General features: G+C 42.8%; 1 protein-coding gene across 1 annotated transcript; it reads left to right on the forward strand.

The window, feature by feature from the left end:
* Positions 1-7,599: 7,599 nt before the first annotated feature.
* Positions 7,600-26,333, forward strand: CHRNA1 (cholinergic receptor nicotinic alpha 1 subunit; the record flags this gene model as incomplete). Its single annotated transcript, XM_032237666.1, has 8 exons — positions 7,600-7,749; positions 11,433-11,477; positions 13,084-13,193; positions 14,462-14,657; positions 17,152-17,389; positions 19,848-20,071; positions 21,441-21,680; positions 26,202-26,333. Coding segments are annotated over 8 exons (1,335 nt in total), but the record flags the coding sequence as incomplete, so codon positions are not given.
* Positions 26,334-26,794: the final 461 nt, after the last annotated feature.

Consider the following 26,794-nt stretch of genomic DNA (forward strand, 5'->3'; position numbering starts at 1 on the left):
TAAAATTTTTAATCAAGCCCTACCCCGCCCCCGGTCAATGGTGTCCCTCTTTACCAATCTGAAAATCTGGTCACCTTATTGTAATTGAATGAATCACTGTGAGAAGTTGAATAGTTTTCAAAGGCCTTATTTGCCCTATTAGGTAAATACATGGAGCAACCCAATCTATTGAGTTAGTAATAAATATGAAATCTGGGATTCGTTGACAACCTGGAAATAGAAATAATTACTCTATTCTGTTCTGTTCTGTTCTGTTCCAGGTTCTAGATGCTCTCATAGTATTGAAACAAAGTCCCATAGATACAATTTTTGCTCAGTTGGTGTAAGAATCATAGCATTATTTAGATTCATTTGAATTTTTTGACCAATTTGAATCTTTGAAACCAAGTATTCAATTTCAATTCTATGTTATGATGAAATATGGTTGTAATACATTCAGGCCAGTAGAGGGCACTTGTACTTGCTAATGTAATCCACTCAAGGTGAGTCCTTTCAGTGGAGTCTGACATATATTGTATTGTTGTTTTCATCTTGTCCTTTGGAATAATAAAGACGTTTTGATTCTCTAACCCTCCAAGTGCCATGACCATTTAAAACTATCAATGAACTAGTGTGACACCCATCCTTTTCTGAAGAAAAGTAGTTTTTCACTGGAGTTATGGATAAATATATTTCTTTCAATAATTAAATGTCAATACATCAGATAAAACAATAATACACCAATGCTTGTTTGTATTTTTAATATAAAGATTACTCCAAAAATGTTTTTTTATGTAATAAAGTTAAAAAATAGAAAAAAGAAAAGTGTGGAAAAACAATGGAGATTAAAAAAAGAAAATTAAGAAGTGACTTTTGATGTTTTTTACAGCAGTTACAAACAAACTTGGTATCTCTTCTCCGTAATCTCTAAGATTACAATACAAAGATCCCTTCTATCCCCTACTGAACCCTTTTTAATAAGCAAATTCAGGAATCATCATGTCATTTTTCCCTGTTTCTAGCAAAAAGTCTTAAAAGATTTTCAGTCTATAAAAGAATAGAAGTTCTTATTGTTTTATCCTATACAGGTCAATTTTCCCCTTTATCCACATTCTGTAATCTTCACAATCCAATGCTCCATTGTGGGTGTTACAATGTTTATCCACTTTTGTGTATCTAATAAACTGAAATAATTCTTCGAGGTACTCCATGCAGTCCGTAGATATGCTTCACAAACAATTTAGCCAGCTTGTGAGCCGAGGGTAGTCCGCTGCAGGGTGTGAAGTGTGCCTGTTTGGAGAACAGGTGTATTACAGTCCAAATCACTGTGTTTCCCCCACTTTTCGGCAACTCTACTGTAAAGTCCATTGCAATCTCCTCCCATGGCCTCATTGACTCTGCTACTGCTTGCAGCAGTCTGTGGTGGTTTCCCGGTCATCTCTTCATTGTGGCACAGATGGTGCAACTTTTCACGTAACTATCCACATCTTTCTTTATGCCAGGCCACCAGAATTGCCTCGGGGCTAAGTATAAAGTCTTTAAGAAGCCAAAGTGGCCTGCCGATTTGGTGTTGTAGCTCCTCTGGAGAATTAGGGTACATAGGGATTCTGGGACGTAGAGTTTCATCCCCTTCCATGCAAGGTCATCTTTTTGTGTCAAGGTGTGTTGTCAGAAGAATCTGCTAGCAGTCTGGTTTTTGCCGCAACCCATGGCTTGGCTGGCTCAATGAACCCTCTTGCTAGGTTTTTGTCTTTGTATTTGCGCATCTCTTGCATTTCCCGGGGTGTCATGGCGTACAGTTTGGGCTTGGGTAGTTTTGCCCTGGGGATGATTTCGATGGCACAGTCTGCCTCACAGTGAGGAGGCAGAACATTGCACTTGGCCTCGCTGAATACTTCTGCAAGGCCCTGATATTCCATTGGAATCAGTTCGGCCTCTGGGGTTTTGTCGGATGTGGTTGCCAGTTGTTCTTGTGGGCTCTTTTGAGGGGGTTCCTCTGTGGGTGGTGTTTCTGTTAGCTGGTGTGGGAGGGGTTGGGGGCCCTTTGATATCCTAAGTCTGCAGGTTCCTGCTTGCCCCCAGATGGTCGGCCCACACTCGTCTATCCAGGAAAGTCCCAGTATGACTGCATCTGTCATTTTGGGGGCTATTATGAATCGAATTACTTCCCATTGATCTGCTAGCTCTAGCCTCATTGGTTTGGTCAGGTGGGTGGCATAGACTCCTCCCATTAGGGACCCATCATCCTGTTCGAACCGGATCGGGTAGGTCAGTTTTTTTGCTCTGATTCCCAGTTTCAGGACTGTGGTTAGGTTGATCAAGCACCTCATGCAGCCTGAGTCTATTAGGGCTTAAAAATCCCCTTGGTTTCCTGTTTTTGGGGCTGTGAGGCGTATTGGAAAAAGGAAAGAGTGAATTGGTTCACTCACCATGGGGTCATTTTCTCCATCTTCCTCGCTGTCATATGGTTTGGGCGACTAGTTGTCGTTGCCTGGGGCTCCACTACTTTCACCTGAGGGGGAAGGGGCCTCTGCAGCCTGGAGAGCTTTCCGGATGTGTTGGTGGTCTCTTTGGGGCTTCGTTCTGGTCATGCCCTGGGCGGTGGGTCTGGCCTTGGTTTGGGGGCTGGGGTTGGGCATGCAGCTGCCATGTGGCCCATCCCCCCGCATCTGTAGCATTTCAGCGGACTTTGAGGGAGGGCTGGTCTCAGGGCCTCTGTGGTGCTATGGTTCCCCATCGGCTGGGTGGTTCCAGGTCAGGTTGACCTCTCTCTTTTGTAACCGGTTGCTTTCTCATGTCATTGGTGCTCAGCCCGCTGTCGACTTTTGTTGCTACTCGGAACCACTCAGAGAGTCGATTTGGGATGTCGCAGTATGCAGTTACCTGGGCAATTTGCTTTTTGTTCTGAAAAATTGCACCAGCAGCCGCTCTGGTAGCATTCCTATGACTCTCCTAAATTCACGCATGTGCTCTTTGATGGGGCGGCCCCTCTGCTTTAGGTTGCTGAGTTCCTCTTCTACATATGGGTCCTCCTCTGCCTCCTCAAATCTGGCCTCTAGCAGTTGCAGGAAATTATCTATGTCTTGCAGTTGGGCGGCTCTCCTCTTGTGGAGGGCTGCTAACCATTCCCTTGATTCTCCCTCTAGCCCCTCTGCGATTGTATTCACCATAGCCCTGGGGGAAGGGTAGAGGTGCCCATAGTGTTCTAGATGGATATCAGCTGAATCAAGGAATAGAGCTAGCTGGTCTGGGTCTCCGTCAAACTTTACCCTGAATTGGGGCGGGTCATTCAGCCCTACTCTTCCAACCTCCTGTTGGCCTCTGTATGCTTGCACCTGATATGGCTGGCTATCTTCCTCACCTCTAGTTTGGAGGGAGGGAGGGTTTTGCATGCCCTGGGCAGCCTGCCTGCTGCGTGGGAGAGGCACTGGTTGCAGTTTCAGGCTCCTTCTCCTTCTATTGGGTGGAGGAGGGGGGGCTGCGCTCCAGCCTGTGTCTCCTCCCCTCAACAGGAGCAGATGTCCCTCCCCACTCTTTTGGTTGGCATGATTGCCCCTCATCAGCAAGGGTGGTCCGGTCAAAATCCTCCCTCTGTTGCTCTATTGCACTCTCCAGGGATTCCATCTGGGGCTTTGAGAGCCTGGTTTGTGCCCAGTCCCACCTCCAGTCCACCCTTGCCAGCTCGCTTGAGACCCTTCCCTGTATCTGGGGACTAGGGTAAGGGAACTCTACTTCAGCTGCTTTAGGGTCTAATTTCCATCAGTACTCATCCTTTCTTGCTTCTGCTGCTGAGAAAGGCATCGCTGCTTGGCTGTCTGGAGCTTGCCGCATACCTCCAGCTGCAATCAGTCTCTCTCTTCAGCCACGGTTGCCTGATTTTCCCTCCAAGCACCTCAAACATTGGGGCAGTGCTTGGAGAGCTCAGGATTCAGGAAACCTGGAAATCTTGATAGATTTTAAAAGTCAGTTTCGGCTCTCTGTGAAGATTCCAAAGGATGACCTAATTAATTTATGAGCCTCGAGATAAAGTTCAAAGGAAATCCATTCATTTATTAGGATCAACATTTTGGCAAGTTCTTCTGTGGAGTCAAAACGGATTTCCACTTAATTGTGTTTGAACTTTACGCCCCTGTATCCCCTCCCTTCTATCTGTGTCATAAATCACATTCACCAACAAGATGCTATCGCAGGCTATGAGCATGCACATTTCAAACACCAGCTGTAGGAATATGAGACCTGACTCTGGCCAAAGGTATACATGGAATTCTACTCCCTTTTTTATGTCGACTTTATAGTAGTCATGGAAACGCTTTACAAGTTGACACATTGACTTGAAGTACCTTTTTATATCTTACATCATTTCTCCGGTGTCATACACCAACTTTACATCATTTTATAATAATTCTCTCTTAAATTATAACATTCTTTTCCATTGATCCATCTGTATAGTATAACCAAAGTTCCTAGCCCATTTTATCATGCATTTTTAACTTCTTCAATTTCAAATTTCAACAAAAATTTATACATATTAGCAATTACTTTATCATAGCTGCAAAAAAATTGCACAGAATTTCCATGTACATACAGAAGTTCAGCCTCAAATTCCGTCTTATACCCTGTTCCCCAAAAATAAGACCTCCCCAGATAATAAGCCCAATCACATGACTAAAATAAGCCCTCCCCGAAAATATTGCAACACAGCAGCAGCCATGAGGTGACCCCGCTCGCTGACTCCTGCACCTCAAAAATAATAATCCATTAAACACTAAATCCCTCTGCAGTCAGTTGTTCTCTTGACTTTATCTTAAATTCTCCATGTAAGTCGACAGCCTTAGGGTTAATAATCTGATAAACTGTGGTTTTTGCAATCCCTCTCAGTTTTACTCATGGCACAGTCTGGGTTTCCTCTTCTAATGGGAAGCCAAAAAATGTCATTTTGGCTTCCCTTATGCTGAGAATGTCCAAATATCAAATGATAGATTTGCATGAACCAGAAGCTTAAGCAACCGAAGAAAAGGGGCCTGGCTTTTGTCAATAGATTTCTGTTACCTTCACTGCCATTGAACTTTAATAATAACCATTTGCTTCTTTAAAGATGTCAACCAAACTACCATATTTTTCAAAGTATAAGATGCACTGGAGTATAAGATGCACCAAGATTTTGAAGAGGCAATTTTTAAAAAACAGTTTTTGCATTCTGCAGACCTCCCCAAAATGGACCCATTTTTTGTCAAAAAAAGGGGCATGCATAGTCTTTAGGAGGTTGATAGAGTGCTCCTGGGGGCTGGGAGGGCAAAAATGAGCAAAAAACGGCCCATTTTTTGCTCATTTCTGCCCTCTCCAGCCCCCAGGACCACTCTGGAGCCTCCTAAAGGCTATACATGGCCATTTTTGCAAAGGGGACAGGGTTTCAAGAGGCCAAAAATGCGGTATTCAGTGTTTAAGACACACCCAGATTTTCACCCTCTTTTTTGAGGGGAAAAAGGTTTGTCTTATACTCTGAAAAATACTGTACGAAAACTATTTTTATTCATTGTAGAAGTCATTCTAGACACAATTTTAACCATGTCAAATTTCTTGGGAGAGGATCCAATTGAAGGGATGTCTGGTGGCCAAATGATGATTAGCATTTGGGGTGTAATTAACCATCATTTACCCACCCCAGTTCCAACCACAGGAACAAGGCATTTATTTACACAGAAAGAAGCAACTCCTTGAGGTTCCAATAGTTGATCCCAGGGCAGTTCCTCTAGAATTCTTAGGGTGATCTCCTATGATGAAGGGTAGAACCTAGATTCCTCAGATGTTGGAGGAGAATGACAACCCATCAACCAGGGGTGGGATTGAAAAATGTTAGCAGCCAGTTCTCTGCCCAGTTGCTGGGTGGGCGTGGCCATGGTGGGCATGGCCTACTCTGCTTCCTGCACCATGGTGGGGGGAATTTTCACTCTCCCCAGGCTCCGGAGACTTTCCTCGAGCCTCTGGGAGGATAAAAACGGCCTCCTCCGGGCTCCAGAGGCCAGAAATGAGCCCATTTCTGGACTTCCAAGAGGCCACTTTTTCACCCTCCCAGAGCCTCCCCATTATGCCCTGAACTTACTTGACATGATGAACTGGCATGTGGAGACTCCTGCGGGGGCAGGGCAGGAGGACGGAGCCAGCGAGTTCTTGCAACAAGCAGTTTGGCGAACCGGATGCTAAATTAACATCCAGTTTGCCCAAACCATGCAAACTGGCTGAATCCCACCCCTACCATCAACTACCAATCCAATCAGGTTCTTCAAAGAGAAGACAGGAAGCACCATCCTCTATGCCTTAGTCAGCAAAGTATGCTTGGAACTGCTGTCGGAACCTGGTCTATTTCTAGGGCCAAAATCTATGACATGGAAGAGACAACTGAAAAATAGAAAAGAAGTTGGTTGAAGAATGACTAGTTATTACCAGGCCAGCGGTTACCAAGTCTGGAAAATAGTCTGGAATGATATCTCATTATGTTTCAGAAGTCTTTAAAAACTTGATTGTTCCCTTAGCCCTTTCAGTAGTAAGGTGTTGGTGAAGCCCAGTTGGTTATGCTTACAATGTGTAGCTACGTGTTTGAGGTTGTTTGTCTGAATGCCTGAAATTACTTTCTATTGTTATTCTTTTATTCTTTTCTATTTTTATAATAAACTGCCCTGACTTGAGTGACCTCTAAACCTTGTAAACGAATGACTGAGTAGATACTCCTTCGTGTGACTACAGTGGAGAAATCAGCACTCATTAAAACTCCACTATAGGCTCAATGATGCAGACCGGACTGGAATGCAAGTGTTTGTCAAGCAGACTTCACTTAGCATCTTCCAACTTCATTTGATATCTGTTGTTGGTTTGGGTTTTTCTCTCTTTTTTTAAAGATGCGTGTATTTTAAAAACCTAAATTGAAAGCAAGCATATTGCAATGAAAAAAGCCAACATCAATTTGATTTTCCAAACGTTTTCGAGTTCTGCATATACTGTATTATAATCCAAAAGCATTCTTGGGAAATTTAAACAGTAGAAGGATTACACCTCAATGTGATGTCTGCAACCCCAGGAAAGAATCAGAGCTCATCCTGGAAAGCCTAGGAAATGAGCAGTTATTCTGGCTTCTCCATCAGTCTCCAAACACCCAGCCAGTGGTGGGATTCAACCAGTTCTCACCTATCCGGGAGAACCGGTTGTTAACTTTCTAAGCAGTTCGGAGAACCGATTGTTGGAAGAAACCTCATTTTGTTTTTCCCCACTTTACAGGGCTAATCCTGTAAGGAAGGCAGGAAGGAAACATTCTGGTGTTGTTTCTAGCCTAATCTTTATTGCCCTGCTTACAGAAACTGCCTCTCCGGTTAACCTTTATTACATTATAGCAGCTAAGGCAAAGCACCCATCGATGTGAGTGACATTGAGTTGGCCACACCCACCCAGTCACATGACCACCGAGCCCTGCCTACCCAGCTGGTCATTAGGGCAGAGAACCAGTTGTTAAATAATTTGAATCCCACCACTGCACCCAGCGCAGCTCCAAACACTTGGCATCCGCTCAGACCCTCACAATGTTTTGTCACTGGTTTTCAAATGTTGCTTTTTTAATTATTATATTGTCTTGCAGCTATTCTAGTCCATGGTTCCAGTCACGAAAGCCGCCTGGTTGACGATTTATTTGATAACTACAACAAAGTTGTGCGTCCAGTAAGCAATCATACGCATGCCGTGGAAGTCATTGTGGGACTGCAACTTATCCAGCTGATCAATGTGGTATGGTAAAAGTACTTAGACTTATATAGCAATAGCACTTAGAGTTATATATATATCGTTCCGTGGTGCTTGACAGCACTCTCTGGGTCATCGTTTTACCAACCTCAGAAGAATGGAAGGTTGAGTTAATCTTGATCCTGTCAGGATCGGACTCCATTCTGTGGGCAGATTTAGCCTGCAATACTGCAGTCTAACCACTGCGCCACCACAGCTCTTAATATGCCGCTATCGTTATTATCAGTATTCCCATTCTTTTGGGGGATTTGCTTAACGAATTAATCAAATAATTAGATGGGCAGCAAGCAAATAAATAAATAACTGAACGAATTAATTCATTCTTCCATTGACCAACATCGATGCCATAAAATCTTATCTTTTCATATACATCGTAACTCCTTCCATAATAATTAAGCCGACATCCTAACTTCCATGTGCATTTATTTCTTAGTTTACAATGGCACTTAAAATGAGGATTTCTGTTGCTAAGTGATGCAGTAATAAATTGCAATATTGTGTGATCACATTGCTTAACAATAGCTAAAACAATCCCTGTTACCATCGTTAAGCAATAACCAGTGGGGAAAGGAAAGCATCCAGGCAAGCAAGGTGGCAGGCAGGGGTGGGTTTCAGGCGGTTTGCGAACCGGTTGGTCGGCGAACCCGGAAGTAACTTACTTCCGGGAACGCCAAAGGGCCCACCCGCCCGCCCGCTTTTCTTACCCGGTTTTGATGAGTTCTGCGCTTCCACGCATGCGCAGGACGCATACAGCACCTGCGCGATCCTCCAGGAGCAGCTGGAGCATCGCACAGACGCTAGTACGCATGTGTGCACTGCGCGCATGCACGAGGACGCCGCCGGCCCCGTTCCAACCGAACCGGTTGGAACGGGGCGAGAAACCCACCCCTGGTGGCAGGCCATCGTTTTGGGCAGGTGGTGCTGCAGGGAAGCACTACAGGTGCTGCAGGTGGTACTAGGGAGAGACTAAAAGACACCATGTAGACCTAAAGCTATTTTTACTAGAACAGCTGTAGTTACAGAATCCTGAAACATTTGGATGTGCTCTCCGTGCTGTTTTCACAGACTACTTTGTTGTCCTAAGTTTTGTCTCTCTGATCATTGCCTTTGTGGTGGATCTTCCCTTTATCCTTCAAGGTCTTCGTCTTTAATCACCACAGATGGCTTGTGTCAGCCCTGACTTCTAGGTGATATAGAGTAGAGGGGGTATTCAGCCAGTTCTGACAGGTTCTGGAGAACCGCTAGCGGAAATTTTGAGTAGTTTGGAGAACTGGTAAATAGGCTGGCCCCGCCCCTGCTGCCTCCTAGCCTCCCAGCTGATCTTCTTGTGTTGCCCTGAACAGGAGAACGGAGCTGGAAAGCAGGTTAATGGGGTGGGAAGGAAATGAGGATGTTGCAGTATCCTTCCCCTGCCACCCCACAAAGCCACACCCACAAAGCCATGCCATGCCCACAAAGCCACACCCACAGAACCGGTAGTAAAAAAAAATTGAATCCCACCACTGCAACTTACAGTTTCCACCTAAGAAAATGTGGCCCTTGCCAGAAAAGTCATCCCCAGGAGTCAGGAACATACATGAAAAAAGGCCTCAGCAGGAGATTTGGGAAGACTGGCATGGACAGCAGAGCTACACTTTTAAATACAGGACCTTGAAGCTTTCAATAATAACTTGAATTACAGAATTGGCAGGGGTTGTTTAGCCCAGGAGACCCCAACCTTTTGGGACCCCTGGACTGGTTCTGTGGAAAGAGGCTTTTCCATGGACTGGAGAAGGTGTGATTTCATGTGCTACTTGCATCCTGCAGATGGGACTTGGTTTCTGGCATGCCACGGACCGGTGCTGGTTCACAGACTGGGGATTGGGGACCGCTGGTTTAGGCCTTCCTGCTTCAGTGCAGGAATTCAGATTGAAGTCTTTGTTGCAAATAGCTATCTGGACTGTATGGTTCACTTTTATAAATTCTAGCATCTGGAATAAGATCCAGACAATAGAATGCAACAAATCTAGGGTTTTTGTTGTTGGTGGAAATGATTTGAAGCAAACAAACTAGCAATGTAAATGACATTCTGGTACCTAAATGATGCCCTAATCAGAATTTCCGAATTTATCTTTAGCTGCAAACCCATGTATAAAATGTTACCTTAGTCCAAGTTATGCTGTCCAATTGGAGTACAGCAGTGGTGGGTTTCAAAAATTGTTCAAACCTACTCTATGGGTGTGGCCTCCTTTGTGGGAGTGGCTTGCTGCCCATGTGACAGGATATGAAGATGCCGATGACACGTGTCAGAACCACCTTAAATTACCTCACACACAGCACTGGCATGCATAAGAATATGATGTAAACTTGTTTTTTAAAAGGCATCTTTGGTTTGCGTTAAAAAAACTTCAACACACGCAATGTTCTGATTGCACCACAAATGCAGAAGTCATATTTACCTTTCACAGAGGCACTGAGTTTTATAAATATGAGCATGATAGAGTAGAATAATCATATCCAAGGACCAGTGGTGGGTTTCAAAAAATTTGGAACCTCTTCTGTAGGTGTGGCCTGCTTTCCGGGTCCACTGATGGAATCTCTTCTAACCGGTTCGGTAGATTTGACGAACCGGTTCTACCGAATAGGTGCGAACTGGTAGGAACCCACCTCTGGAGTACAGTGTTTTCTAGCTGGCTCTGCCCAGGAAGATGACAAATTCCTTTTAAGCCTTTTTTCTCTCCCACCTCTCCATTGCTGCCTGCCGCAAGAGGCTACATGCACCCTCCCAATTCAGAGAACTCTTGCTTCTTTCTTCAGAAAAATGTGCAAAGTTCATCAGGACAGGTAATCCTCAACTTACAGTTGATAATTTAGGGCCGTGATGGCAAACCTATTACCCGTGTGCCACAGGTGGCATGCCGTGCCCGCTCTATGGGCATGTGGGCCATCATCCTACTTCATCGTCCTACTTCATGCATGTGTGCTTCCCACAGGCTGGTCATCAGGTCTCTGCTGTGGATGTGGGGGGGATATGGGAAGTGCGCACATGTGCGGGGTGGGCCACATGTGCGGGGGCCACATGTGCATGGGGGGGCAGGGCATGTGTGGGGGCGTGCAAGGGCTGCTCAAACATGCATGGAGGCATTGCGGGAGGCCACATGTGCATTGCATTTTGGGGCTTCGGACATGCGTGAGCACATTTGCCTCACGTGCACATGCGCTTTGGCCACTCCAGAAAAGGTTAGCCATCACTGCCTTAGGGACTGTTCAAAGATAAGACTGACCTGAAGAAGATTGCAAAATCAAATGACTGACCTGTTTTATAATCACTACGACATACAATTGTAATGGCAGGCTTTATTATAGTTGCATATGATGACTATCAGTAGGTTCTTTGGCTAAGAAGGAACAGTCTATAGCTGTAATCGATTTAGTTTTCTTTAATTGGGGGGAGGAAATCTAACCAATTTCTAAAGCGCCATTTGTCAACTATCTTGCTTTTCAGAGCAAAGAGAAGCAGGTTCCCAACTCAAACAATTTACAGCCTGCATTTTGGCAGTGGGAATTCAATACTTGGAGAGAAAGAAAAGAAAGGAAAAACAGCAAAGATTTTTAACCAATAATCTCAACAGCGATTATTGCAAACAAGTTGTCCTCTGCTAACCTTCTCTTTTCCCCCCTCTCCTAAGGATGAAGTAAATCAAATAGTAAGCACCAATGTGCGTCTGAAACAGGTAATAACTCCTTGATTTATAAACCAGCATGTTGTGTTTGATGCCCAAAGGTGCGTTTTGATTGGCCTTGTTCCCCATTCAAGGAATGCTTTTGGATTAGAGCTCCCTTTTCCAAGGGGTTGAATTCCTTTGCGATATTCTTGTGGGTTACAACTAAGGAGAGGCACAATTAAAGGATTAAAGTTTGCCACAGCAGCGGCGCTGTACATTTTGATAATTGGATTTTAGAAAACCAAACCTGATTGCAGCATTTTCTTTTTCTGAATGCCTATTTGTTGTGGGGCATATTCTAGCATAGTGTTTCTCAACCTTGGCAACTTGAAGATGTCTGGACTTCAACTCCCAGAATTCTGGGAATTGAAGTCTGGACATCTTCAAATTGCCAAGGTTGAGAAACACTGTTCTAGCATCTGGTTGAGATAAACCCATCAGACAGCTTATTCTAAGCACCAGGCAGAACTGAGTTAGCTTTCCAGAAGTAGCTCTACTCCCTCCTCCCGTCCCCATAATACATTTGACAAACTCCTTTCCAAAGGATGCAAATGAGCTGCATCTAGCTGGGGTGGAAAAATTCAAGAAAAATTCCCACAATGCCCTTGGAGAATTGGAATGCAGCCAAGGGTTTCAAAGTATAGTTTCCTATTTTCCAAATTAAGTGTCATATTTCTGAAAACAAAGTGTAGGTCTTTTATACAGACCACATCATCATTGAGTTACTTACCCTACATAAATATGATTAAGTAGCTAAGTATGTTAAAGTATGTAAGTTAAAACATAATCAGTTTATAATAAGTAATGATAAGAACACAGGTGTATATGTATATTTATGTATATGTGTATGCATATGCATGGGACGAGGTGACTCAGTAGCTAAGATGTTGAGCTTGTTGATCAGAAAGGTCGGCAGAATCTTTGGGATACAATGAAGGCTGTTACTAGAGGTCTGATAATAGACTATACAAGGAAGAGAAATTCAAAGAAAAGACAAACGCATAAAGCTCTAGATAACGACTATAAAATACTTGAAAAAGAGTTACAGAGATCGCCACAAAAAAAATATGTTAAAATAAAAATGGATATAATCAAACATAAAATGGATCTACTGGAAAAGGCAGTTCGGGGGTTCAAATCCCTAGTGCCGCATAACGGAGTGAGCTCCCATTATTTGTCCCAGCTTCTGCCAACTGGCAGTTTGAAAGCATGTAAAAAATGCAAGTAGAAAAATAGGGACCACCTTTGGTAGAAAGCTAACAGCGCTCCGTGCGCCTTCAGTGTTTAGTCATGCCATCCACATGATCACAGAGATGTCTTCGGATAGCGCTGGCTCTTCGGCTTTGAAATGGAGATGAGCACCGCCCCCTAGAGTCGGGAACAACTAGCACATATTTGTGAGGGGAATCTTTACCTTTATGCATATGTGTACATGTGTATGAATACACTGATAATTATTTTATGACATAAGGAGATACAAATTGTTGAACCAGACATAGCCATATTGCTTTTGTTCATTCTATAACCTATGTTTAATGAATAAAACAATTGTTCTTTGTTAAACTTATAATAAGACTTTATAAATTCTCTGAAATTCTCTCCCCACTCCTCGTAGCAATGGAAAGATGTAAATTTGAAATGGAATCCATCAGAGTATGGTGGTGTGAAGCAAATCCGCATTCCCTCGGAGGATATCTGGCGTCCAGATTTAGTTTTGTATAACAAGTAAGTAGGGCTGTTGACCCGTGGCACGACAAAACCGCGCTCGTCAAAATAGCGGTGATAAAACCACGTCACTAAAGCTGCGACGTCATCACCGCACGTCATCACCGCCGCGACAACAGCGCGGCGACAGAAGGGCGCTTTAAAACAGCGCGGCAGCAGAAAGCCGATTTAAATTAAGGTAAGGGTTAGGATTAGGTTTAGGGTTAGGTTTAGGGTTAGGTTTAGGGTTAGGTTTAGGGTTGGTTTAGGGTTAGGTTTAGGGTTAGGTTTAGAGTTAGAGTTAGGTTAGGCTGAGTGCTTTGGAAGGCGCGGATTTGCCCTCCGCCCTTATGTCAGTGCAGTAAGGTCGCATTTGCTTTAGCGATTCGGACGGCGCGGATTAGCACTCGCGCTTATGTCTCCGCGGATAAGGGCTTCGCGGTATTGTGGTGGAACCCTGTTGACCCACACCTTAATTCCGAGGCATAGTCCCTTAATGAGAACACAGAGGGAAACATTCAGACTACACAAACAGCTGTAAACCCAGGTTCTGCGTGAATGAGACCTCTAAAATAAAAGCTTCTTTGGGGGAACCATTCTCCCTGATTTGATGCATCTGGAAATACCCTGCAGCAGGGGTGGGTTCCTGCTGCCATTACTACTGGTTCGGCACCCGAAAAACTTTGCGCACATGATGGGTCCGTGCACGTGTGCATTTGCACTTAAAGCAGTCTGCGCATGCACACAACATTTAAAAAGGAATAAAAATTACATTTTTTTTTTCAATGAAGATTGTTCTGCGCACGTGCAGAAAAGAAAATAAAGATGACGCTGCCGAGAATAGAACCGGAATGGTCACGTGTCCACCGGAGTTGCTATTCGGCCGAACCGAATAGGTAGGAACCCACTCATCTTCCCTGCAGATATTACAATTAGCTTCAACTCCCCCCCCCCCAAAAAAAAGAGACGGCTGCCCGCAGTGGCAAGAATATGGTGGAGAAACAGCTAGCTTGGCATCTTTGGGCACAGGGAGCTCTCACGACCTACCCCTTGTCCAATGTTTTCAGCATAGTAGAGCTATTGGAACCAGGCTGCAAAAACCCGAATGACCACTAGATGGGAAGAAAGTGTTGGAGATCAGTATCTCCTTGCTGACAAGTCTAGCTATTGTCCCATCTTGGCAGCTCTGATGTAATAACTCATACCTGGAGCCCCAGCAGGAGCCAGTGAGTTTAAAGTGTATTAAAATTGCATGCTATTCTTATGACTCTTTTCTCCCCCCTTTTTAGTGCAGATGGAATTTTTGCTATCGACCAGTTCACCAAAGTTCTTCTGAACTATACAGGACATATCACGTGGAATCCACCGGCCATCTTCAAGAGCTACTGTGAAATTATAGTCACCCACTTCCCCTTTGACGAGCAAAACTGCAGCATGAAGCTGGGAACTTGGACTTACGATGGCAATGTGGTTGCCATCTACCCGGTAGGCTTTAGTTAGGTAGCTGTTTTTGGCTCGTTCTGTTTTCAACTCAGTCTTGACTCCTGGCCCTGCAGTTTTCTTGGCAAGATTTTTCAGAATTCGTTTGCTCTCTAGCTTTCTTCCTAGGGCTGAAAGAGAGTGTCTGGTCCATGGTCACCCAGATGGCTTTATAGCTAAAGTGGGACTAGAACTGGTTCACTGACAAATGTGCACCTGACAAAACCGCAGCAACAAAACCGCGACGTCAAAAGCGCGTCCACAAAAGCGCGCCGACAAATGCACGCCGACAAAAGCGTGCCATCAACAAACAACATAGTGGGACGCGAAAACAATGTTATAACCCTAACCCTAACCCTAATCGTGCTTTTGTGGGCGCGCTTTTGATGTTGTGGTTTTGTCGCCGTGGTTTTGTCGGTGCGCATTTGTCGGGCGTGCATTTGTCGGGTCACGCTAGAACTCACAATCTCCCCGTTTCTAATCTGATGCTTAACACCACTATACCAAACTGGCTCTCTCAAATAGCTAGTACCTTTAGTCATGTTCATATTATTAAATACGAGTAAAAATTCCTTTCCTTTCCTTTCCTTTCCCTCCCCTCCCCTCTCCTTCCTTCCATTCCCTTCCTTTCCTTTCCTTTCCTTTCCTTTCCTTTCCTTTCTTTTCTTTTCCTTTCCTTTCCTTTCCCCTCCCCTCTTCTCTCCTCCCTTTCCTTTCTTTAGCACTATACAGAAGTGTAATGGAAATGTAGCTTATCGGTTTGAAATTTTGAACAATATCATGGGACTTAATTGTCAGATCACTTTTCTAATGTTTTATTAATGGCTAGAAAATGCTTAAAGCAAAAGGAAGCCACCTCTCCCAGATAAATCTATATGTGCAATGAAAGGGCAATTGTGGAAAAATGCTGAGAAATACTAATTCTCTAACCTTACACATGGACAAGGTCCCTAAACTTCATTCTCCTGTAGTTTTGTGATCTGGCAGATTTTTTTCAGATTTTAAAAAGAACCCTACAGAGACCCATGCCATGCTATTTTTTTTAAGAGATGTAAAAGATTGGCAAGGACTATTTAGTCTTCAAAAGCGTGGCACCTGATTTCTTTGAAGAAAGCTAACTTCCCTTTTCTAGGATTGCCTGGCATAAAAACCTCACTTAACTAACTTACGCATTTTTTTTTTTAAAGCATATGCAAACCCAACCCATCAGAAGACTTTTAAAATAAAATTTGGATTGAGTTCCATTTGGGTTTGGGGAAGAACAAGTTAAGCTTTGCATATTCTTGATTTAATTCCATCATGACTTGCTGAAACCACCAACACCAAATTCTCTCCCAGAGGAACTCATTTTAAAATCTGTTTACACCTGGCTGGCTGTTTTGAGAGTTAAGTAAGGAATGATAAATTCCATTTCTATTTGCTCCAGTTTTTAAAGTTAGGGGCCTCTGTATATGGTTAACCTATCCATTTGTATATTGTTATCTTCATCAGCCATTCAATTATGTCCGACCCTCAGCCACTTTATGGATCAGCATCTCCATGCATCTCCATGCCCTTCTGTCTCGCACTGTGTCCTTCAGATCCGCCATGGTCATCCCAGTATCCAGCCAGCATCTAGTAGAGTGGCCCCTTCTCCTTTTTCTTCAGATCATTCCCAGCATGATTGATTTGTACCCAGATATAAATATAAATAGTTCCCAACTTATGACCATAATGCAGTTTCCCACCATGATCATAAGTCAGTGGTAAACCAGGTCACCCATATGACTGACTTAATTTTTCAACCATTTTTGCATTGGTCATTAAGCGAACACTGTGGTTGTTAAGTAAATCAGTGGTTTGCTATGGGCCAATTTTCAAAAAAAAAACCATCATAAAAGGTTTATCATAACTTCTTACAGCTGCTAAGTGACTAGTCGTAACTTGAGGACTCCCTGTATGACAAAATGTCCTAATCCTGCCATGAAATTCTTCCAAGTGAGATTAAACCCAAGCTAAGCATTAAATATCAATTTGCAATATTTAGTATGGAATATTTAGTATGGAATAATATGGAATCACAAGACTTACTGTATTTTTCGGAGTATAAGACGCACCTTTTTCCCTCAAAAAAGAGGCTGAATATCTAGGTGCGTCTTATACACTGAATACAGCATTTTTGGCCTCCTGAAACCCCACCCCCTTTACAAAAATGGCCGTGCATAGCCTTTAGGAGCTTGCAGAGTGCTCCTGGGGGCTGGGGAGGGCAGAAATGAGCGAAAAATGAGCCGTTTTTTGCCCCCTCAGCCCCCAGGAGTACTCTGCAGGCCTTCGAAAGGCTATGTATGCCCTTTTTTTGACAAAAATGGGCTGTTTTTGGGAGGTCTGCAGAGTGCACAAACTTTTTTTTTTTCAATTTACCTCTTCAAAATCTTGGTGCGTCTTATACTCTGGTGTGTCTTATACTCTGAAAAATATGGTAGTTATTTCATTCATTAGAAGGAAGCATTTCCCTTTTCAGGAAAGTGCCTTTCCGGACTTGAGTAACTACATGCAGAGTGGAGAATGGACAATAAAATCTAACGGAGGTTGGAAGCACTGGGTGAACTATACTTGTTGCCCCGATACGCTGTATCTTGATATCACATATCACTTTATATTGTTGCGTTTGCCTCTCTACTTCATTGTCAACGTCATCATTCCTTGCCTTCTCTTCTCATTCTTGACTGGATTAGTATTTTACCTCCCTACAGACTCAGGTATGTGTAGTTGTGTATCAGATTGCATCTCTCCGGTAGAAGCAACCCTGAGTTATTCTGCTTTCAAGGTGGGCTTTAAAAGTTTTAAAGCTAAAGAGTTTGCCTGGGTACATCAGCAAAGCCATTTTGGCATATATGTCTGTGCATGCATCTTCATTGCCTTTTGAAAACAAAAATCCACTCAGAATAATGTTGGGAAGCGTTTTGGGAATTTGCTAAGCTTAATTGCTTCGCCTTTGCAGCTAAAAGGCATATAGGATCCTAGGAAACATGCTGCAAAATCAGGAAGGGGCAACAGGGGAAAGAGGGAAAATGGCAGAACATAATTTTCATGCCTTATTTGTGCAGATCTGGTGGCCGGATTTTGGAGTGGCTTGCTTCTCTTAAGGATGTGGGCTTCTCAGTCAATCCTCTGCATAGATCTCAGGAATAGGTGGATGTCCTGAATTATGGGTCCCCAAATGGTATTGGTCATGTTGATTAAAGCAGGCAGCAAGAACTGATCTCTGTATCTAGGACTTAATCCCCCATTATATCAAAATTACCTAATTAAGTTTTGTGTGTGTGTGTGTGTGTGTGTGTGTGTGTGTTTGTACATCAGATGTGGGTTTTAGCTGGTAGGCACGTACTGGTTGAAAGAATTTAGCATGCCTTCCCGTACCAGGGCTTCCGGGGGCCCGGTACCAGAACGGTCCCTCCCCTGGCCTGCCCCTCCCCACTCGCCAGCCAGCAGAAGCCTTCTGGGAGGTTTTGGCTGGCAGACACGCAGAGTGAGGGTGGGGAATCCATGCAGAGGGAGGAAATTGCATGGATTCCCCACCCCCTTCATTGGAAACTAGGCAGCTGTGAAAGACAATGCAGTGCGCCCCGCGTGGTGTGTTCAAACAGCAGAAGATGGAACAGGAAACGAGTTCCACGGGGGGGGGGGGTCCATGGAGAGGGAGGAAAAAGATGGATTCCCCCCCCCCAATTGGAAACGAGGATTCCAGCAGCTGCGTTTTGCCTTGAAATTTGCTGTCCCAGCAACTCAAAGGGGACATTTTCTCAGCGGCATCTCAAGCACTCCCACCCTTAGCTGGGAGGGAGCAAGGACAGCTGGGTGCAGTTTGGCTCCTCCTGGCTCCCATCGGACCATCGGGGGCCTCGCGCACCTGCTCGCTCGCGTGGCCTGCGTGCTTCTAGCGGGAATGGGAAGTGCAGGGATCTTAATGTAGTAAGGGCAGGGGAGGCTAGAGCAGGAGGTTCTTGTGTGGCAAGAAAGAAAGTTGCCTGAGAGAGTTGCCGCTGGGAGAATGTCCCCTTCGGGTTGCCGGGACAGTAAGTTTCAAGGCAAAAATGCAGCTGCTGGAATCGACAACTTAATGCGAGAAGCCTGCATTATCGGGAGCAGCAACAATAGCAGGCGCCACTGCCCCCTCATCCTCAGGAGGCTCACGGCCATTTGCGCTTCTCTCAGGAGGCGACCGCCAGCAGAGCCTCCGGGTAGAAGGTGAGTGAAGGGTGCAGTGGCCATCCCTGAAGCCAGCTCTCGAGGAAGGAGCCAGAGATGAGGCCTGGGGCTCGCTTCCCTGCCTCCTTCCTCCGAGAGCTGCAAAACAGAAATTTTCGCCAACTGTGTGTGTGTGAGAGAGAGAGGGGACAAGAGAGAGAGAGAAAGAAAGAGAAAAAGTAAGAGAGAAAGAATGGAAGGAAGGAAGGAAGGAAGGAAGGAAAAAGAAGGAAAGAAAGAAAAAAGAAAAAAGGGAGAGAAAGACACAAGAAAGAAAGAAGGAAGGAAGGAAGGAAGGAAGGAACAGAAAGAACTTATGATCACAATTGAGCCCAAAATTGAGCTCTAAGCAAGAGCGTTGTTTAATGAGTTTCACCACATTTTACAAGTTGGCCACTCCCACCGGTCACATGACTGCCAAGCCACATCCACAAAATAGGCCACACCTACAGAATAGGTTCTAAAAAAATTTGAAACCCACCTCTGGTGTACACATACATAAATAAGTATATGTATATGTACACACACACAAACAAATGTATGGAACCTATAGGTGTGTGTGTGTGTGTATGTATGTATATATGTATGTATGTTCCACCCCCTGTTTTCGGATAACAAAAGGACACCAGTGCAAAGCCACCCAGAAAGCTTTCTGATTGAGTGGGAACTTGAACCTATGTTTCCCAGATCCTGGACAGCTTCCCCACTAATGACCTATGACTTCTTAGAGCATTATCCAACCATTGTGGAGGCAACATAATACTTATTTTCATTACTTTTACATTTGCAAAAATGGTTGGATGACTTTAGAATACATTGTAGTAGGGTTGAATAACTCACATTGTAGTGGCTACCCAAATTTAATGCAATAATTCTTACCTGACTTCTCACGAAGCACCCATTACACTCCCTCCTTCTATTTCGTTTGTTAGTCCCTTCAATTTACTATTTCTCCCTAATTTATCACAGGGGAGAAGATGACTCTGAGCATCTCTGTCCTGCTTTCTTTGACTGTGTTTCTTCTCGTCATTGTGGAGCTGATTCCTTCAACTTCCAGTGCTGTTCCCTTGATTGGCAAATACATGTTGTTCACCATGGTGTTTGTCATAACTTCTATCATCATCACTGTCATAGTGATCAATACCCACCATCGCTCGCCCAGTACCCACACTATGCCACAATGGGTGAGGAAGGTAAGATGACCTACATTTTTCAAACTTAGGACAAGAGATTGGGATAAATAAAAGGAAGTATATCTCCATTCAGTACATAACCCAAATAATCAACCTTAGTGAGACAAATGAGGTGATGGACATCTTTAAGAAGAGATCAATAAAATAAGCTCTCAATGGATCCTAGACAAGATAGCTCTATATCATCTCTTTTTATCATAGGCAATATATACATCCTAGTTCCACTTGCCCCAGAGAAGCAAAAGCAGAAGGATGCTACTTCTTAGAAGCATCTAACTCTATAATGTTCTTGTAGCAATGGCTTGTTGTTAAGTCATGGTATTGGACCTGGGTACTTGAGAGACCGCCTGCTGCCAATTACCTCCCATAGACCCGTTAGATCGCACAGGGTTGGCCTCCTCCGGGTTCCGTCTACTAGCCAATGCCATCTGGCTACCACCCGGGGGAGGGCCTTCTCTGTAGCAGCTCTGGCCCTTTGGAATGAACTCCCCGCGAAGATTCGGACCCTCACCTCTCTCCAGGCCTTCCGGAAAGCCGTCAAAACCTGGCTGTGCCGGCAGGCCTGGGGTTGATGAGTTCCCCTCCCCTCTCGACTTGTATGGCTGTATGACTCTTGTGTATTTTAATTACGTGTATTGTGTTTGTATCCCCTTTTCCCCTTTTGAGTTGTTCGCCGCCCTGAGTCCCTCCCGGAGAAGGGCAGCATACAAATAAACTAAATCTTAAATGTTAATCTTAAGTCAGTGTTTGAACTGAAAGGTCAATGAAGAAAATTTTCAAGCAATTAAATTAAAATTAAATTTATTTTTTATTTTAACTTCAAGTTATTTTGTATATAAGTCAAATAACCCCTTCTTTTTTTTTTCTTGTCTATTTCATCTTATGTTGAGTTCGGCTGGCTTTAGTGTTGTATTATTTTATTAATACTACTTGCATTTCTCTTTTTCCATTTTAATTAATTTTAAACATATATATACTCTGTGTGTGTGCGCGCACACACACACACACACACACAGTATATATTTTTTTAAAAAAGAAGTTTACAGGGAAGACAGCTGATTTCATTTTTAGCAACTGAGAATTCATGGCCAGCCCCATTCAATATGCCAATAACTATACTAAAACCAGTATTTGCTCTGTAATTGACAAAAGTCCATGTAATTCTAACTTCCCATCCTAAGCCATAGATGAACATTTAATAATCATTAAACAAGTAAGCAATTATTCTGATATACTTCTAGTTGCTTCCTTGAATTCCATTTAGCATTCCAGTGTCAGATAGCACTGCAATCTATTTTCTTTTGAGATTAAGAGAAGTTGCATATGACAGTTTTATTTTAATTCTCTAATCAGTATCTATTTCTTCCAGATATTTATTGAAACAATTCCAAACGTTATGTTTTTCTCAACAATGAAGCGTCCATCCAAAAATAAGCAGGAGAACAGGATTTTCACGGAGGACATTGATATCTCTGAAATCTCAGGGAAACAGGGACCCACGGCTGTGAACTTCCAGACATCGCTTACTAAAAATCCAGATGTTAAAAGTGCAATTGAAGGCATCAAATATATTGCCGAGTCAATGAAATCAGATCAAGAATCCAATAATGTAAGAATTAATAATCCATTGTAAATCCTTTGAAATCATTACATGTGTGTGTGTGGGGGGGGCATTACTGCCAGTTCAATGTGCGCACGATTTGTGCACTCTGCACACATGCACAGTTACCTGTAAATAGTTTTGTGCATGCACAGAACGTTAAAAATGCCAAAAAAAAAAAACATACCGTGGTGACGGGGGACCTGTTTTGCGGGCGTGGTGAGCCTCCTGTCCTTACTGGTTTGGCAACTCAGTCACAATTTCCACTACCAGTTCGCCCAAACCGGTGCAAACTGGTAGCAACCCACCTCTGGTGTATGTATCAGAGAGAAAGAGACACAGACAGACAGACCTCTCTAGAAATATTCTAAACCACAAAGTAGACAATACTGGTTTTGAGCCTTCTCATGTGAATTTCATTCCTGATGGCTGATGTAGGTAAATACAGGTAGTCCTCATCTTACAACCACAATTGAGCCTAAAAATTTCTGTTACTAAGTGAAATATTTGTTGTGAGTTTTGCTTCATTTTACAACTGTTCTTGCCACAGTTGTTAAGTGAATCTCTGCAGTTGTTAAGTTACTAACACGATTGTTAAGTGAATCGGGTTTCCCCATTGTCAAAATATTGCAAAAGGCGATGACATGATCCTGGGACACTGCAATTGTCATAAATATGAGTCACTTGCCAAGCATTTGAATTTTGATCAGGTGACCATTGGGATGCCACAATGGTTGTATGTGTCAAAACAGGTCACAAGTCACTTTTTTCAGTGCTGTTTTCACTTTGAAAAGTCACTAAATGAAGTGTTGTAAGTCGAGGACTGCCTGTATTGATGAGTCCGTAACTGTGGCATATGGAAAATTGCAGCTTGATAAGAACTATATAGTAAGAATATGAAGAAAATAAAGAAAAAAAAATTAAAAAGATCTTTTATATTTATGAATATAAAACACCTGAATGACAGAGTTCAAATCTTGTGCAGTGACGTTGATAAGTACACATAATATAAGCAAATAGATTAAAACACACATCAGAAAGTATGAATGAAGGTCATCTAGAAAATTATGGGTGTATATCAAAGAAGAAATTAATAAGCTGGTGACAGTTGCATGTTATACAATGGAAAAAGAGGTATTTTTCAATATTTGAAAAACATTGTGCAACTTTCCCAGTGAACGAAAATGAGAAGAAAAATATGACATCACGTAAGATGAATGAATGAATCGGAACAAGGTAAAAGCATAACAAAAATTTTTTGGATTATTTACAGATCCGAGAATTTTGGTGCTTTTAAAATATCTGTTTTAAATATGTAATATAAGCATAAGTGTATTCATATATTTATCAAGGTTGTAGAAATTACTTTGGTCAGACAGTAAAGACTTATGCTACAACGTGCCACAGAAATGTGTGGAGTTACACTAGATCTATATCAAGAAGAACTACTCTACATCAAGAGGAAGAGTATGTATAATTTATAGAGAAAAAATAGTTGCAAATATACAGTCCAATAGAGCAAGAAAGGGTTAAGATTAAGAAACATAGAACAATTTTGATCGGAATTAAGATTGGTTTTGGAAATAGAAGGGGGGGGGGGGAAGCTTTTAACAAATTCAACATATTATTATCCATCTTACACACATAATTAAAATATTCCTTTCAGCATTCCATCACTTCAGTTTCATTCTAAATTGTTTTTTTGAAGTGCAGGGGAAAAAGGCTAAATTAGGAGCCTCCAGCAGAGTGAATGAACTTAAAAATGAAAGAGATAAAATCATTTGGGATGAAAAGGAATTGAGAGGATGATGGAAGGAGCATATGTTGAAGAGTGGAATTGACTTCTATAAATGTTAGTGCCTAAAAAAAAGAAAGAAAGAAAAAATGAATATATCAAGAGGACAAGGAAGACCAAGAAAGTTGCAATCCTCAAAAAGCAAAGCAATGTGTATAGAGAACAGGAATACAGAACTATGCATATATTAAATGTGAATGTAATATTTAAATTCAGTTAGGAACATGTAATACTCACTGGTCCAGAAAAATCTGCTTTTACTTAGGACAATTTATTTTTGGATAGTGCCAAATTGCATGGGTTAGCATGATTCAAAAGGAAAACAGAAAATTCTGGGAGCACAAACTTGGATTCCTGAACTAGTGAGTTTTGCACATTCCTAGAACCAGCATACGGACCAGTAGTGTGATTCAACTGGTCTAACAACCGGTTTGCTGAGCGTGCACTTTGCACGCGCACACTGGATTAAAACAAAGCTAAAACCCTTACCTTCCACCCAGCTGGGGCGCGGCAAAACAGTTAAGGTGCGGTAATCAGCTCTGCCACGCCTATCAGCTGGGCTAAAAAACAAGGAAATATAGATGAGTATAGCCCAGGGGTGGGTGGGCCAATTTGCTCAAAGCTGATCTTTGGAGCTACTGGTTTGCCTGAACCGGCCCGAACTGGTAGAATCCCACTCCTGGTACGGACATGGTGAATCATTTGCAAGAAAAGAATGGAAGTTACAGTATAGTGAATAGTGTTGACGTACACCAGAATTAATTATATGTCTTTCCTTCTGTCTTTCTCTTTAATTTCCTGTGCATGTTATTTGTTTCTTTCTTCTAACACTTAGCATAATATGGCTGATCCTGAAGGGGAATTTTGGGGAGGGGGTGTAGATAAGTTATGTCTATGCATATCCACAAAGTTTGGGCACAGAATCCAGCCCTTTCCTGGACAATTTGCTGGCTTTTAGAGGGTCTCCTGGCATTATCTCATGGGTGGGCATGGGGCTTCCCATTAACTCACGAGCATCTCCCATGGGTGTGGGTGTGGCTGAGGCTCCAGCAAGGGATTATTTGGAACTCTGAGAATCTGTCACAGGCCCTCTCTTAAAATGACTGCAGCAAAAGGGATGGCCAGATAGAAAACCCCCATTTTACTAGGAGGGCAGTTCTTCCCTCCAAGAAGCTATTTGATTTTCCAGGCCTATGGAGAGATGAGCATATTTCCAAACAAAGTGCTGGATTCCACCCAGGGGTAGGCTGCTATCCAGGGTTCGCCCTGGTTCAGGAGAACCCATAGCTAATGTTATGGCCAGTTTGGAGAACCTCCAAATCCCACCCTTGGCTGGCCCCTCCTCTTCCACTCCGTCCCTCCCAGGAGTCGCCATGTGGCCCATTTTGGATGGGAGGTAAGTGCAGGGCCCACATGGAGGCTCAGGGAGGAGGAAAATGGGCCTCCCAGAAGTTCCCGGAAACAGGCCCCTATCTGGTCTCTGGAGAACCTCCGAAGCCCTGGGGAAGCAGTTTTCACCCTCTCAGAGGCTTGAAAGCCTCCAGAGCCTGGGGAAGGTGAAAACACACACACACCCTCCACTGTGGTGCAGGAGACCGACTAGGCCATGCCCACCCAGCAACCGGGCAAAAACCCCGTTGCTGAAATTTTTGAAGCCCACCCACCCATTTCACCCACCCATTCTTTTTATTCTTTCAGAAAAGTCTTATGAGATCTAATCTAGAATCTAGAGATACCTTAGAAATAAAAAGGGGACTTGATTGTGATGTTTTCTATGCACCATCCTATATTTCCATTTAGGTTTAAAAGACTTCATAATTCAGCGGGGCAAGGTGCCAGACAGGTGACAAGGTTTATTATTCCCCAAATAACCAAAAGGTTACAAAGTTGTTGTTACAAGAAACTTTTGTCTTTTCTTTCCAGCTCAGTGTCTCAGTAGCCACCTAGTCAAATGTTACTGCATAGTATTTGGCTCCCTCCTCTGGCCAAAAATGTAATAATTGTTCAATACAGTAAATAGATTTGGAAGCAAATCACACAGCTTGTTGTAAAAGCAAGTAATATGTTCTGGGATAAATAGAGCTCTTATCTGGCCCTTCCCAAATCATTTATGTTTCTATCTGTAGGATGAATTGTGTGTTTGCAATTCACTTTGCAATATCAACCAAATCTTGCTTTATTTTATTTTTGTGCTCATTGTCTCTATTTACCAAATCACCTCAACACATTTTCCTTTTATTAAATATCTTTAAGAGTGAACAAGCAAATAAAAAAGGAAAAAAATAGCTGATACATAAATATATCAGTTCCATATAGTCAAAAGAATTATGGAATCTGTACAGTTGGTACTCATTATATCTTTGTTAAGAAATTAACCATAAAACCCAAAATATTTTAAATTTATTTAATGATAATGAGGAAGAAATGTATTTCTTTTGTATGGATTACTTACTTTTGTATTTAGCTCATGTTCATTTTATTCTATCATTACTTTCAATTTCTCATATTTATTTATTTTTATTATTATTTCACTTATTAATTCAAACCCTGTTGTTTTTCTTACATTCTGAGTCACAGGCTTCCATATGTCATGGTCATTATAGATACTGACTTCCGTTGCCCATCATATCTTTGGTCAATCAAAAATTTTTGAAGAGAAAATCTGCTTACCTATAGCTCCCGGTTTTATGAACATTCTGATTACTTTTTCTTACATTTCTTTTTTTAACCATCAGGCTGCAGAAGAATGGAAGTTTGTTGCAATGGTGGTTGACCATCTTCTCCTCGGCATCTTCATGTTAGTTTGCATCATTGGAACCCTTGCAGTTTTTGCTGGCCGTCTCATTGAATTAAGCCAGCAAGGTTGAAAATAAGGACATTTGGTGGAGAACATGGCTTGCCGTTGACTAAGTGAACTTCAGGAAATTTATAGAAGGAAACTTTCTTAGCCCCCTCTGTCTTGTAGCCCCCAATATCCCTGTTCAGGAGGATCTCTCAATTGTTCCAAATGTTTTCAGTGATAGTTCAGGGGCTATAGCCGCAAAATAGGGTGCAAACGTCCTTCAATGAATATCCTAATATCAACAAATGGTAAGATCCAAAACCATGTCTTATTTCATGCATTTTAAGGAATATCCACATAAATGACCGTGTGTGTTTGTGAATGTTCCAGCATAACTCTGGAACGCCTCGAGCAATTTCAACCAAACTTAGTACACAAATGACTTATCCTCTGGAACAAATACTGTGGGGATAAGACATCCCTAACACCCTTTTTGGGGGGGAGGGGGTTCTGTTAAGATACAGTCTGTTGTGCCTTAAAATGGCT

This window comes from Thamnophis elegans, chromosome 1, assembly GCF_009769535.1.
Source record: "Thamnophis elegans isolate rThaEle1 chromosome 1, rThaEle1.pri, whole genome shotgun sequence".
Lineage (NCBI taxonomy): Eukaryota > Metazoa > Chordata > Lepidosauria > Squamata > Colubridae > Thamnophis > Thamnophis elegans.